The sequence below is a fragment of the Neopsephotus bourkii genome, unplaced genomic scaffold, assembly GCF_033783945.1.
Source record: "Neopsephotus bourkii isolate Nb327-2 ecotype Australia unplaced genomic scaffold, CSIRO-AGI_Nbou_v1 NB_384, whole genome shotgun sequence".
Taxonomy (NCBI): domain Eukaryota; kingdom Metazoa; phylum Chordata; class Aves; order Psittaciformes; family Psittacidae; genus Neopsephotus; species Neopsephotus bourkii.
This window is the reverse complement of record NW_026900889.1, coordinates 886,876-900,476: the sequence shown is the minus strand read 5'-3', so window position 1 is coordinate 900,476 and position 13,601 is coordinate 886,876. Positions and strand designations below refer to the sequence as shown.

The window sequence follows — 13,601 nt, the reverse complement described above, 5'->3', positions numbered from 1 at the left end:
AATCAAGCTGGAAACTGATAAAATAGAAAGGCTATCTTCTAGCTGACAGTTTTATTTCTGCAGCTCGGAAAGAAAAGTCATTCTGTGCTGGCTATAAATATTAGACAGGACACGTTGGGGATTTATGTAAGACAAATTCCCACCCTCCCCCTTTCTCCATTCAGGATGGAGTGATGCCTGTACATTAATAGAGTACTAAAATGAGGCAGAGTTTTCACAACGTGGCTTTAGATCAATGTAGAACTCCATGCAGAATATCTCCTGCCCTTCAATGGGGAGTTTCATTTCGGAAGCTCTAAAGGGAAAATGAAGCTTTTTTTCCTTCTTGCTCTCCCTTATCACTCCTGCGTGGGCCAGACCTTGTGTCTGACATTCCTGCAGCATTGGGCCCTGGCCACTGCAATGCAACCTGCTGCATTCCAAGAGCCAGTGGTGTTGTGGCATCACGGGGCAGCTCAGGGCACGTGTGCAGAGTAGCACAAGTGCACGGTCACAGCCTTCAGTCCTTGGCTTTGGGCTTGGATGTGGCTTCTGTAAACCCAAAGGCAATTTCCAGCCTTAAAGTATTTATTTATCCATGTGAAAGCTCCCAAAGTAAGTGGTCTGTGGTTTTCTGTCCAGGGCAAGTTCTTAAGCATCCAAACACTACGCAGACCTCACAAGGCAGAACATGGAATACTGTGGATAGATGCAACTTTTAACGTTCTCCATACGTGTATTCAAGTGGTTTGTGCCTTTTCCTTCCCAGCAGTGCTGCAGGGAGGCGCGAGCGGCGAGGCTGGGGGGTGCTGCAGCCCCATCCCATGCGCTGCTTTCTCCACCCACCGTTCGTTCTTTTCTTCCCTTCTCATAGTGCGGACGCAATGCGGAGAACTTCGACCGGTTTTTCACTCGCCATCCACCCGTCCTCACACCTCCCGACCAGGAAGTCATCAGGAACATTGACCAGTCAGAATTCGAAGGATTTACCTTTCTTAACTCTGAGTTTTTTAAGCCCGAAGCTAAGAGCTAAGTAGCGGCGTAGATCTCGTTCCCGCATCCCTCTCCTCCAGCCCCAGCTGCTGATGTGACATTTTCCATTGCAGAACTTGAACTCATGGGTTTTCTTCCTTTAGTGCTACTACTGGCGTGACCATATTTCAAAGCCTGAAGGGTGATTTGGGGGGTGATTGCAGGGTGAGTGATGCACGCTGCAGTTGTGCTTTTATGGCATATCATTTGGAGAAGATGGAAACGGTTCCCTGGATGGAGGTGGAACGGAGAGGGGTAAGCTGTGACAACAAGGAGAAATCTCTTCAGTGTCTGTCTTGATTCCTGCTCTTCCCTTTTTCTAATATAATCACAAAACCTCATTATTTAGCTGACTTAGTGGCCAGTGAGTGTTTTTAATGACCCCTTCACAGTGTGAATGTGCAGCGCAGGCGCTGCCACTGAGCCCCTGGCTCTAAGCAGCTCCTCTGGAGAGCTGAAGCCAAATCTGGCTTCTTTGGTAGCTCTGTCCTGCTGTCTGCAGCAGCTGGTGCCACCATCGCCCTATACACACACAGCCTTGGGCAAGTGGTTCTCTGTGACGGGTCTTTGCAGCGCGGGATGAAGGATTAGGGAAGCCAGATCTGCTGCTTGCAAAGATTTCTCCTGGTTGGGCAGCTTCTAAGTAGCATGGTTTAGATCCAGAGCAAGACCTCCAGTGGTAACCGGGATGTTTGAAAGAGCTGTTGCGATGCTTTGAATCCATGGTCACCCTGGTAAATCCCACACAACTTTGGTCCTCAGAACAAAACCTTTCCCTTTTTCCAAATGCCAAAGCAAAGGATTGAGTTTGTTACCTGCGCTTTAAAGGTGTCAAAAAAGGTATTAGCACAAATGGGATGCTATTTAACTGTGAACAGCATTGTGGGTTCTGATCTGAAGCTTGTAAAGGATTTGGGTCCAACTAATGCTCTTTTCAAAAATGCCTCTAGGTATTCAGATCTGTTTTTTTCAATCTAGACCCAGGTTTTGTTTCTGGCATTGAGGAAAACATTCCAGGAAGGGTGAATTTCTCCCAAAACAATAACAATTATGCAGCTTCCCTTTATACTCCTCTGCAGATGTTCGTGGGCTTTCACTGTGTCGATCTGCTTCAAGTTGTAATGTGCCAATTTTACTCCCCCCCCCCCCAATACTGATTATAAAATAAAAAGTGAGAAATAACATCACAGAAACCTGCATGTGTTTGGCAATAACGAGTTTCTACAGTGCTGAGCTCAGGGATGCCAGGAACCCTGACAGCTGGGGCTGTGCCATGGATGCTTGGGGATGCACGATCCAGAGCAGTGCAGGCAGCAGTCCACATCACAACACAGAGCCACAGCCCCTTCATCCTCTGCAGCATCCCCAAACCGAGGTGTGATGCACTGGAAGCATCTTCCGAGCAGGCACTAAATGCCTGCTTGTCCTCTGCACCAGCTCATCCTGCTCCATCATGGGCAGGGAAAGGAGCTTCTCTCTGCCATCCCTTGGATGAAGGATGCTTTGGGGCGTGAGCACCCCCTCCCATGCTGTGCTGCAGAGCTCTGCCCCTTGAAGATCTTTCTAAATGCCTTGATCAGAGACCACTGTGGGATGTGCATCACTCGCTGCAGTGCATGTCGGTGACGCCCGCTGTGCTCTTCCAGCTGTTAAGAGCAATTGCAAGGCCGTGAGCAATTGCTCTTAACAGGATTAGGATCTGCTGTTAAAAGCAATTGGCAGTTTGAGCTAACGAGGAGTTGAAGGTTCCCATTCACCTCCCATTCGGAGCACGTCTGGATTCCCCTCCTGGCTTTGGAAATCTGCTTCTGCTGAACGGCTGCGGCTCTGAGCTCTGTGGGATCGTTCTGAAAGGCACCGAGCAGCAGCACCAGCACAGCAAGAGCTGCTCCTCAGCTTCCTTCCCCCATACAGCCCTGGAGCTCTGGCATGGGGAAGAGGCTTGGATGCAGCAGTGGTGATCAGGGAGGATTCCGATCCCCTGGGATGCAGGATGCAGGTGCGCTGCCCTTGGCATGGGGAGCTGGGCACACCATCTGCCGCACCATCCATCCCCTGCTCCTCGTCACCTCCCAGGGTCAATTAGCCCCATGCTGGAGGTACTTTCATCCTTGAATTTCCCCTGCCTTCCCCTCTCTGTTTACCAGATCCATGCAGCCACTCCCCACCAGCTCCCAGGATATTCATCATCTTTGACAGAGGCCAAATTGCCACCAATTTCAGGCAAAACTCAAGGTAAGAACCCAGCAAACCCTACTCTGGAGGCTTGCAGCTGGGCCCTCCCAGTGCTGCGCTGTTCTGTGAGCCCCACAGCAGTGCAGGGGGATATGGGCAGCCCTGAGCCCCCCCAGCACATCCCAGCCTTTGCCAAAGCAGCAGCAGCTTTTGGGCACCCAGGGGCTCCAGGCTGGGCACTCGTCCTGCCCAGTGCCACCAGCAGAGGCCACTGCGAAGAGCTGGGACCGCAGTGGCAAATGTGGATGTTTCCTTCCCCTTTGCAGCATCCCACAGCATTCCTGCTCAGGAGGAGCTCCTGGCTGAGTCAGTGTTGGTTCAGGTGGATGTGGCCTTCAGGAACTGCTTGGTCAGCTCAGCATCCCTCCAGGAACGGGATAGGAGCCTGATGCCACAGTCATCTCCTTCCATCTACACAAGTGGGGATGCAAGAGATTCCATGGGGAACAGCTTCAAAACAGACTCTTGGCAGTGAAGGGCAGTGCCTCTGCTCTCCCATGGCTCCACAACCCACCAGCCCCTCTCACCCTCAGGGGTGCTGCCTTCCATTGAGGTGGGCTTACACTTGTACTTCAGCTGCCTCCCCCTTTGCCTGGCAGAGCTCTGCACCTGAACTCAGCTCCTTCACCCCATTCACTCTTCCACGGTCCTGCTCTGTGCCTTCAAATCTGCATCTTCTTCCTTCTCTCTGTTGGGAGAGGAGCCCTGCAGGGACTCTGATGCCTCCCAGGAGACACTTGCTGAAAGCGAAGGCAAAAACCCAGCTCCAGGACTGGAACAGGCTGGGACCTGATGGCACAGCCGTGTCATGGCTCTTCTTCTGGCTTTTCTTTCTTTGCTCTTTGAGCTCCAGCCCTGTTTTCCTCCCCACCTTGCCTCCTCTCAGCCATCCTTGGCTCTCTTTGCTCTCTGTCTTGCCCCCACAAGGCTGAAGCTGTTCCAATGGGATGCCTTCTGCAGCAACTGGAGTCTCCATGCAGCTTTGGAGGTCCTGGTCCACCGCTGGCATCCGGACAGGACACATCACCCCCTGGGTGCCTGGTCAGGGCAGAGCTGTGACGGGGGGTTGGCAGGGGTGGAGGGAGCAGGAGCAGGGTACAGCCAGGTCCCGTGTGGTCCCTGCCTTGGCCCACATGTGTGGGCCACACCAATGGTGGTGTGAGTGTGATGGGCTGCCCTGCAAGGGCAAATCTGAAACAGAGAAAACCCAAAAAGCCTTTTCTCAGTTGGGGAAGGTTTTTTGTCCGTGCTTGCTTTGGTAACAGGATGAAGCAGAGCACGTTCCCCGCTGCCTCCCTTTATGATGAAGGATCCTGGGCCCTTATATTGCATCTTCAGTGCTGCAGTTCCCCATTCAGCCAAGGCACCGTAACCCCCCCTCAGGCAGAACATCCCTGAATTGGGCAGTCTCAGATACACACACATTTATAACAACAGCACAAGTGTTCCCAAAGGATGGGCTCTGCAGCGCCAGTAGCAGGTTACCAGCACTAATCGAGATGATAACTCTTTGTTTTATTATTTATTTATTAGCTTGGATGTAGCTGCAGAGTTGTTGTTGTTCTGAAATCACAGCGATGAAAGGTTGCATCTGTGGAACGTTCGTTCTTTGAGGTTTTAAGCTACTGTGGATTTTCTACGGAGAACCCTGGAGCAAATCACATCCCCAGATCAATAAATCACTGCGCTGCTTAATACCATATCATAGCATAATTTTTAACAATCCAGCTTAAGCAGAAGGAGCTCCCGCAGCTGATTATTTTGTGCCAGCACTGAAGCCTTATTGAACGTTTGCTTCCATTTCAAGGCATGTTGCTTCCTCCAGGCTCCTTCCCCCTGTGCAGTGTGGATCTGTTTGCAGTGATGGTTTTGCATGCTGAGGACCTGCTCTGTTGCTCTCTCCCGCAGCACTCAGGAGCAGAGGGATGCTCGGGCGAGGAGCGACGTGTTCTCATCACCTCCCTTTCCTTTCTGGTTATGTGTTTGAAGCATGTTCAGCTGCTGTTCCTCTCTTCTTGCCTGCCGTGTGGGGTTGCTCCTGCTGTCCAGGGGCTGCCCTGCCAGGCTGGGTGCGTGTCCCTCATCGGCACCAGCTGGAGGAGCTGGCGTGGAGATGCTGGGTACTCGGGTGAAGCCGGCGACAGCCCAGCTCCCTCGGGTGCTCCATCACTCTGCCTGCCCGCTCGCGCTCACCCCTTTGCTGCGTTTAACTCTGTGCTTTCCGCTCAACAGAAGGACAAACGCGACACGTCCAACTTCGACAAGGAGTTCACCCGGCAGCCGGTGGAGCTCACACCCACGGACAAACTCTTCATCATGAACTTGGACCAGAACGAGTTTGCTGGATTCTCCTACACCAACCCCGAGTTTGTCATTAACGTGTAGTCGCGGCGCGGCCGCCCGCCTGCCCTCTCCTCGCAGTCCCCAGCTCCAGCCCGCCTTGTACATACCGACATAGTCTTCCGGGATTAGCAGTGCAGACATACACACCCTCATGCGAAACACGCCGATCGCTTGGTTTAGGAGGCCTTTCTATGTCTGTGTCACTTGCTAGCTTGGTTTCCTTAGCTGGAGATGTTTGGGGTTCGAGTTACCAGTCAGTAATACTTCTAGGAGCTATAGTTGGTGGTGACTAATAGAGTTTTTAAACAGAAATATACCAAATTGCTACAGTCTTTGTAACCTTTGAAGCGGGCTGCTGAGATTCCAGTGACCCTAGCTACTCACAAATCGTTTCTGTTGAATGCTGAGCATGGTTGATATCTTAAACCGTTGTGCTGAAGCTTGCGATGACTGTGAGCTTGTCTTAGAGGAGCCTTTTGTTCAAGACATGGATACATTTGATCAGTGTGGAGAAGTCTGCTTATAGACATATATTTTTAAACGCGTTGTACATACCGAAGCCGTCTTCCTCCCTCGCCTCCCGCCAGCCTGCGCTCGCCATACGGCCTTCCCTTCACTCAGGCATTACGGCTCCCAGCCAGTTCCATGCCAGCTCTTGTAAACCAGAGCAAACCCTTTTTCTAAGCGAAAGGTGGGATGGTTTTTTCTAACATCTGGAGCAGTTTGCAGTTTTGATACGCTCTGTCAGCGCGCTCATAAAGCCTTCTCCTGGTTTTTTTCACAAGCGCTGTCGAGATTTCACAGCTCTGTAATTAGGGTATTAATATTCTACCAAAACAGAACACATTTGTATCCTCGGTTTACAATTTACCAACTGAAAACAAGCCTGCTTCAAAAGGGCTGCGCTGAGGGCTATTTCTAACGGTAACTTTTCTACTTTACACCCTCTGCTGTTCTCAAGGCTCAAACAAGCCTCTTGAGTTACCTGATTTCAGCCAAAATTCCTGGGGTTGCTATTGAGAAATCCAGGAATTTCTGCATCATTTTAAACCCAATCTGAATCAGAAGAGACAATTCCAGCAGCTGTTTGTAAGGCAGAGCTGTGCTGTGTGTGCAAGCAGGGGCAGGAAGGGTAGGGACAAGCAGGAGCTGCCCATCAGAGGGTAAGCCCTGAGTGCAAGGAGCATCCTTTGAGTGCTGGCTGTTACCCCCCTCTTATTACACACCAGTTCAGTTGGTTCCCCAAACACCCCACCCCTGTATATATATATTTGAACCACTACTGGTTCTAATGTAAATACACATCACTCCATGCCTATAGGGGAAGATGGGGGTGGAATTCTATGAATCACGAGGAATCCTATAAAGGAAAATCTGGTTTGTAGATCTTTTATAAGCACCAAACTACTTCTGTGATTATTTTCTTTTAATGATTCAATGAGGTAAAAAAGGCTGCTAGAATCTCAGGCCAACATCCCTCCTTGCAGGGAGCGGCCAGGTCCGAGCCCTGTTACTAAACACAGCGCCCCGTGGGTGCTGGGGATGTGAGCCGGGAGCCCACGGCCTCAGGCGCTGTCCTGGGCTGGAGGAACCAAACCAAACCCCATTAAAACTGCAAATTGTGCCAGATTGACAGGCGGGTTTATGAGATGCTCTGCCCCAGATGCAGCCTCACGTGGGCTGGTTTCTGGTGAGGGCTCTCGTAGCACCAGCACAAGGCTCAGAAGATGTGTCGCCATCCTCTGCAGAGCACAGTTGATGTTCAGAGCATGTCTGTTGCTGTAACTATCAAACCTGTTGCTGCAGAATTAGTATTCCCTCAGTGATGAGTGTTGTTCATTTCCGTACCTTCAGCTCCGGAGCCGCTCCCGGGGTCGGTCCAGGAGGATGCTGCAGGGTCTCCGTGCCAAGGGAGCCGTGGGTACGCGCAGGGGCTGCAGTGGGGGGGCTACATCTGTTCTGTTTAGGACTATCCGTGTTCATGTCAGGGTGGCACTTGTGCATGGAGCAGGGGTTGTGCTGCTGGGCAGCTCCGGGGTAAGGTCTGTGCTCCAGGGAGAGCTTAGCAAAGGCTATGGGGGTTTCTGACGTTGGCCATTCTGCGACTTGCCAAACTCTTAGTCCGAGGTCCTTTTCCAGATGACTTTGCTTCTTTGTGTATGGGATATGCCTGTCCCTGCACAGACGTTGAGATGTGTACCAGCTCTTCCAAGGAAGGGCAGAGTGACAGTGGTTGACTCACTGTTTGCTGTAATTTGATGATTCAATCGTTGCTGTTGGATGGGGAAAGCAGTGCTTCAGGAAGATGCTCACAGAGGATCAGAGATACTGAGAGGCTTCAGGAGAGTCCCAGGTGCTCCAATGCATGGATAGAGCCCAGTAAAATGATGTCTGTGGGTGCACCCACAGCTGTGTGCACCAGCACAGTGCTGGGGAGCAAGGGGACAGTGCGAGCAGGCAGTGAAGTGAGGCTCATGGGGCAGATGAGGCTCACAGGATGCACCTGAGCCCTGTTGCATGCTTGGGGAGGGGTTTTCTGCAAGTCTGGTGTCCCCCAGTGAGCATCCTGGCTGTGGTGAGACTGGGACCAGGGCCCAGCGGTGGCAGTGGGACTGAGAGGCCTGCATGTCCCCAGGGCAGGGCAGAGGAGGCAGGACACAGTCACCCACCCATGAAGGGTGTCACATCCTGGCTCTCTGCTGAGCTGGATCACACCTGAGCGCTGCAGGTAAGTGGGGTTCAGGTTCCTCCTGGGGTTCCCAAGGGGGCAGGATGGATCACACACACACACAGGGGCTGCGTTGGCCCCTTTGCTGCTGCTCTCCAGGCATCAGAACCTGCACAGATCCTGCACCCAGGCAGGGGGCTTTGCAAAGGAGACCAGTGCTGGGTGAAGAAGGCATGGATGGGACAGGAGGGCTGAGGCTCCTGGAGGCGCAGAGAGGGAGTCACCTGAATTTACCCCCTGGCTAACACTGGCTAAGAACTTCTTTTCCCAATGCTGGCATTTGGAAACACACCGGGTATTTCTTGGTGCAGGAGCAGGTTTCCATTCCTGCCTGCGGGGGTGTTAGGGTGCAGATACCCTAAGGTGCTCCCTGGGCATGCCCTGCTCTTTCACTTGGCTGTTTTGCCAAAGAAAAGGGAGAGGACTGTGGATGTTTGTCCGTGTTCTTGGTGTAAAGCACAGCCCAGCCTGAGCTGGGGAGCAGTGGGAAGGCTGCCGGGTGCCCATGGCAGTGGAGCACGGCTGCGGAGCCAGCATGCTGCAGTTCAGGGTGAGTCTGTGCAGGGCTGTCACCAAGTGTCAGCTCCCCAGAGTGCTCCAGGGGACAGCCCCAGGGCAATGCCAGAGATGGGGGACCTGCTGCCGCTGTCTCCCCTGGCCAGACATCTGAGCATCGCTTGGTAAGAGAGCCGTCACTGCAGGAGGTATTGATCCACCTCATAAAGGCAGGTTTGGCCAACCCACAGAGGCAGTGTCAAAGACAGGAAGATGAGCGAGCGCTCTGGCAGTAGGTCTGCTCTGGTGATTGAGTCCCAGGAGCTCTAATGCAAGCGCAGAGCAAGGTTTCCAGCTCCGAGTGCCTGGATCCAGCTGCTCAGAAGGAAGGGCTCACATCTGGAGGGGGGGGGATTAACACATTGACAAGTGCTGCAGCTTCTCTGCTTTTGCACAAGTGGGCGAGCCACGAGCCTGCAACAGCAGCAGAAGCAACCAGCATCCTGCTCCGTGCACGGGAGTGTCACCCGAGCTGTTTAGTTCTGATCACGTTCAAAGTGGCAGTTAAAACAAGGAAAAAACATACAAAAAGAAAAAAAAAAGGAAATGTTTATTGTTGAACAGTTTGTGTTCGTGAACTTGATTTCACCTGCAAGTATTTGATGACTTTTCTACATCCTAGACTACCTGCTGTGTGTCGTCAACAGATTCTCCTAAAGACCTCCTTTTAGATGGGCATATACTCTTTATTCTATTTGCTGCATGTCTGAAGAACAAAATAAAATATCTAATTTTAAAGAATCCCTGATGGCTTCGCTTCCTTTTCCTGCTGGATTCCATTGCTGGGTGGGTGGGGTATCCAAAGGGCTGGGTATGCCAGGGGGTCCCCTGCCCTTAGGTGCTGGTTCTGGCATCTCTGTGGTCACACAGAGGGGCCCCACTGAGCCCCCAGACACTGAGATGCTGCAGCTTTTCTGTTAGAAAGGTGCATATTGGTGCAGCAGGAGGGTGTTGGTGAGTGGAACCTGCCTGAATGTGGGTCTGGGGACCCATGGCTACACTTAAGGATACATACAGACCAGTGGGGAGGAGAAGGAAAGGTGGAAGTTGTTATTGCTAATTGAGTTAATTAACACATTGCAGATGCTCTTCCTATGCTCTATAAGCACTGGTTACCACTACCTGTCCCTCACGGGGGTGCTGGGTGCAGGCACATCCTGGGGCAGGGGAGCTGCACAGTGATACCTGCTCTTCCCCATCCAGGAGCCCTGCTTTGTGAGGCCATGCCCATGTGGAAGCTGGTGAGCATGTGAGGAAGGGTTTTTTCCTTCTCCCTTTGGGTACCTCGGCTAAGCCTTACGCAAGATGTCCTTGTCTCTCCTGCCTGGTGAGGCTGGTGGTCACTGGGACCCATCCCAATTGATGTGGGATGGGAGTGAACAGCAGAGCTTAGCCAGTGTATCCCCAGTATCCCTCATCCTGCTCTTTCCTTCTTCCTACCTGAGCACAGCCCCTGCTGCTGGCACTGCAGGGTCCATGATCCATCGGGAAGGTCTCCCATGGCCCCAGCACAGGGTTTCATGGTGCCTGGTTGATCCCCTTCCCCAGACTCACTACATGCCCATGCCCAGCATGCTGGGAATGCTGCTGAGCATCGGTTCTCCTGGCTTGTCTAAATGAAACATTTGGTTTTGTGGCACTTTCCTTAATTATGGGAGCTAATGACAAAAGCATTGTGACAAATGACTCAGCTTCTGATAGGGAAGTTAATTAATGCTGAAGTTTGGAGTCTCCATTGGAGAAGCTGGAAAAACCCGGTTGAGCAGTTTGCTTCCCCCCTGTACCACAGGCAGCAGCAACCCAAGTCCCCGCAGTGTGCCAGGTAAAACCCTCCCCACGGCTGGGAGGGGATGAGAAGAAAAGACAGGCACCAGCGGAGCGATTGCCTCGGAGCCGTCCCTCCATCCATCAAAGGCATCGGGAGGAACACAGCCTCATTAATGTGTGAATGAGTGACCAGAAGCAGCTTCGCGTTAGGCTCTGACCTTCAAGAGCCGTCTCCCTGAAGCCATCTTTCATCTCTTTCATTTGCATTACAATCCTGTTTGCCTCATTATTCGGTATCTGCTGCTGCTTCAAAGAATTTAAATCAAATCAATTAAATTGTGGTGGGCTGGAGCAGCAGCAAACCCTTTGTGGAGGCTCAGCACAGCCCGGCCGGACTCGCGCTATAGAACGTCTTTAATCTGCTGCTATTTGTTCTCTTATTACTTCTGTGGTACCACTGCCTCATAGAGACCCTTTGATGATCCTGTCCTTTCCCACCCATCCCATGCAGATGTGCTCTGTGTAGAGGCTGCTCTTTGCATGACCTCGGAGAAAGGATTCCTCAGCTTCCATCCTGCACCTTGGGATTGAGATGAGGATGTTTTCAGCAGGGCTGTTGGGATGGGCAAAGGTCCTGGTTCTTTGGAAGGGTGATGCTGCCCCGTCCATGGCCACTCCTGCACCCCCTTCACATCTTCCCAGAGCAAAGAGAAATCCATAGGGAAGGATTTCTGCTTCTCTCCCAGTATTCTTATTGCTACTGAGCTGTTGGGAGTCCCTCCAGGAGCTGCAGGGCTGGTAGGGAGCCACTGGAGCTCGTGCCATGTGCATTTGGGCTGGTGGCACATTGGGCACTGCTCACTGCAGTTTGGGCACATTGGGCACTGCCACATACAGAGAACCTCCTGAACGTGGCAGCACAGCACCCAAGGACACACCAGCCCCACCGCTGGATCCTGTTAGAGCCAGGAGATCGCAACCAGCACCCCCAGAGCATGTGCAGATATAAATAATCCCTTGTGGGAGTGGGGAAGGATGAACGTGTGTGCCAAAGGCTCTGGAGTCCTTATCCCCATGCAGCCCCCGGCAGCAGGGAAATGAAGACTAGGCAAGGCTGGAGCTCAGCATCTCGCTGCATTGCTAATAACCTAAACTCGCCTTGTAGCAGAGCCTCTCTTCCTTCAAGGAAAAACCTAATCCAGACAGGGATTATTTCTGACTACTTACTTTCTGTCACTTTGCCAATTTAAATGCAGCAGAGCTTTCATCCCTGCATGCGGAAGGACAAAGCCCCACACATCTTGGTTCAGGATGGTTTTGGACAGCTTTTTAGTCTCGCACAAGTTGCACAATCTTTGCTGCATGGGCTGGGTTTTGGTGTTTGTTTCTACCTTGCCCAACTCCAGAGGGTCTGTGAGCAGGAGGATGAGGATGATGGATAAGGTGATGAACAGCAAGGGGTGACTGGGCAGGAGCTGGAGTTCAGGAGGGAGCACACAGCCCTTTGTAGCCTGAGCTGCAGAGCAGGATGGTGATGACCCCAAATTCCTGTTGGCTGCAGATCTGATAGAGCCCCCTGTGTGCCCCCACGGGTGGCTGCTCCTGGCACTGCCTACTCCATGCAACAAGTAGTGCGAGGTGTGCAGGCCTCCGTGAGGGGTGCCCCCACCACCATCCCCTACAAGGGCCAACATGCTCCGATGTGGACTTTGGTTCTGTTGGAGCTCGCCTTGTTAAAAGCCTAGGAAACGGTACATGTGCACTGTGCACACACCTACACACGCTGTGTTAAAATAACACAATTAAGGCTGCAAAATCCCCCACCCGGGATGCAGTTTGCAGCCCCTTCGCTGTAGGTGTGAGATATCTTTGCTGCCTGGCACCGCGCAGGACGGGGGCCGGTGTCAGGCTCTGCCCCACGCGCTGCCGGGGCTGGGTGACAGCGGTGGGAGCAGAGGGGGCTGTGGGATGAGGGAGCAGGAATGGGAATGCCACGGTTGAGGCATTGCAGACTCTCCCTGCGCCCTGCCCCGGGCGGTTGGATCCACTGGATCCCTCAGCAGCAGCATCCTGGTGCAGCCATGCATGGAGCTCATACCGGTATCCAGACAAGGTGTCACCAGTGACTGTGCTGTGCCACTGCCAACGTCAGCCACCGGGTGCTCAGGATCTGAACAACTATAACCCCTCCTCAAAAAAACACACAGGAAAAATCCCTGTGATGCTGCCTGAGTGGATGCTTCTGACCACAGCCCCCGAATCCCCCATTCCTGCGTGTGGCAGGGTGCTGCGGGAGGATGCAGTCAGCACTCCCTGCCTGATGAGTGCATGCAGTGATTTAAGGTTGAGGAGGCTACTTAATTGTCACACTGCTTAATTTCTCAGTACCCGAGTTTTTTGTAACCTCCATAATTTCCTGTTTGTATTTTGGGAGTAAATAACTAGGTATTTACATGCGAGTGCATACAAATGAGCACTGTGCAAGTGCACGCTATCAGGTAAATCACAGCTTTCCTGTCTCACCCGTAGCCCTTAAAAGACTATTAATTTAAGAGGTGAGTATATTATAGGGCTTATTTGAAAGGTCGCATGAGTCATAAGCTCAGCCGAGCGGCTGCAGAAATGTTTGAGATAGAGGAGGAGGCAGCAGAGAGGCGCGGGAGAGGGTGAGGGGTTTAACTGGTGGTTGTGGGTTTGACTGGTGAGGGGTTAACCGGTGGCAAACGATGCCGGGCTGTGATGTGCCCTCCCCGGTGCACCGGCTGGTCCTGCTCTGAGCAGACGCTGGGGCGGGGAGGCCCCTCGGGCTGACCTCCCCCTGTCTGCGGTGCACGGGGCTGTGGCGCTGCTGTCAGCCGGGGCTCAGTGACCGGTACCGGGGCTGCAGCTCCAGTGCCGGTGGGGGGCTCTGGGACCCCAGATGCCCCGTGCGGGGGGAGCAGGGGCGGTTTCCGACCGACGC

General features: G+C 52.8%; 2 protein-coding genes across 3 annotated transcripts in view; one reads left to right on the top strand and one right to left on the bottom strand.

The window, feature by feature from the left end:
- PRKCB (protein kinase C beta) overlaps positions 1 to 7,657 on the top strand; it is a 103,475-nt gene extending 95,818 nt beyond the window's left edge. Inside the window, exon 17 of one of the 2 annotated variants that reach the window (XM_061349145.1) lies at positions 5,479 to 7,657. In XM_061349145.1, coding sequence (XP_061205129.1) covers positions 5,479 to 5,631 — 153 coding nt within the window. In that variant the 3' untranslated portion in view covers positions 5,632 to 7,657. Of the gene's footprint in view, positions 1 to 853; positions 2,205 to 5,478 lie in introns of those variants that run through there. The other variant, XM_061349144.1, reaches the window with a different exon arrangement.
- A 5,851-nt stretch (positions 7,658 to 13,508) lies between these two features.
- PALB2 (partner and localizer of BRCA2) overlaps positions 13,509 to 13,601 on the bottom strand; it is a 168,884-nt gene continuing 168,791 nt past the window's right edge. Inside the window, exon 13 of the mRNA XM_061349128.1 lies at positions 13,509 to 13,520. The gene's annotated coding sequence lies outside the window, so the exon portion shown is untranslated. The remainder of the gene's footprint in view (positions 13,521 to 13,601) is intronic.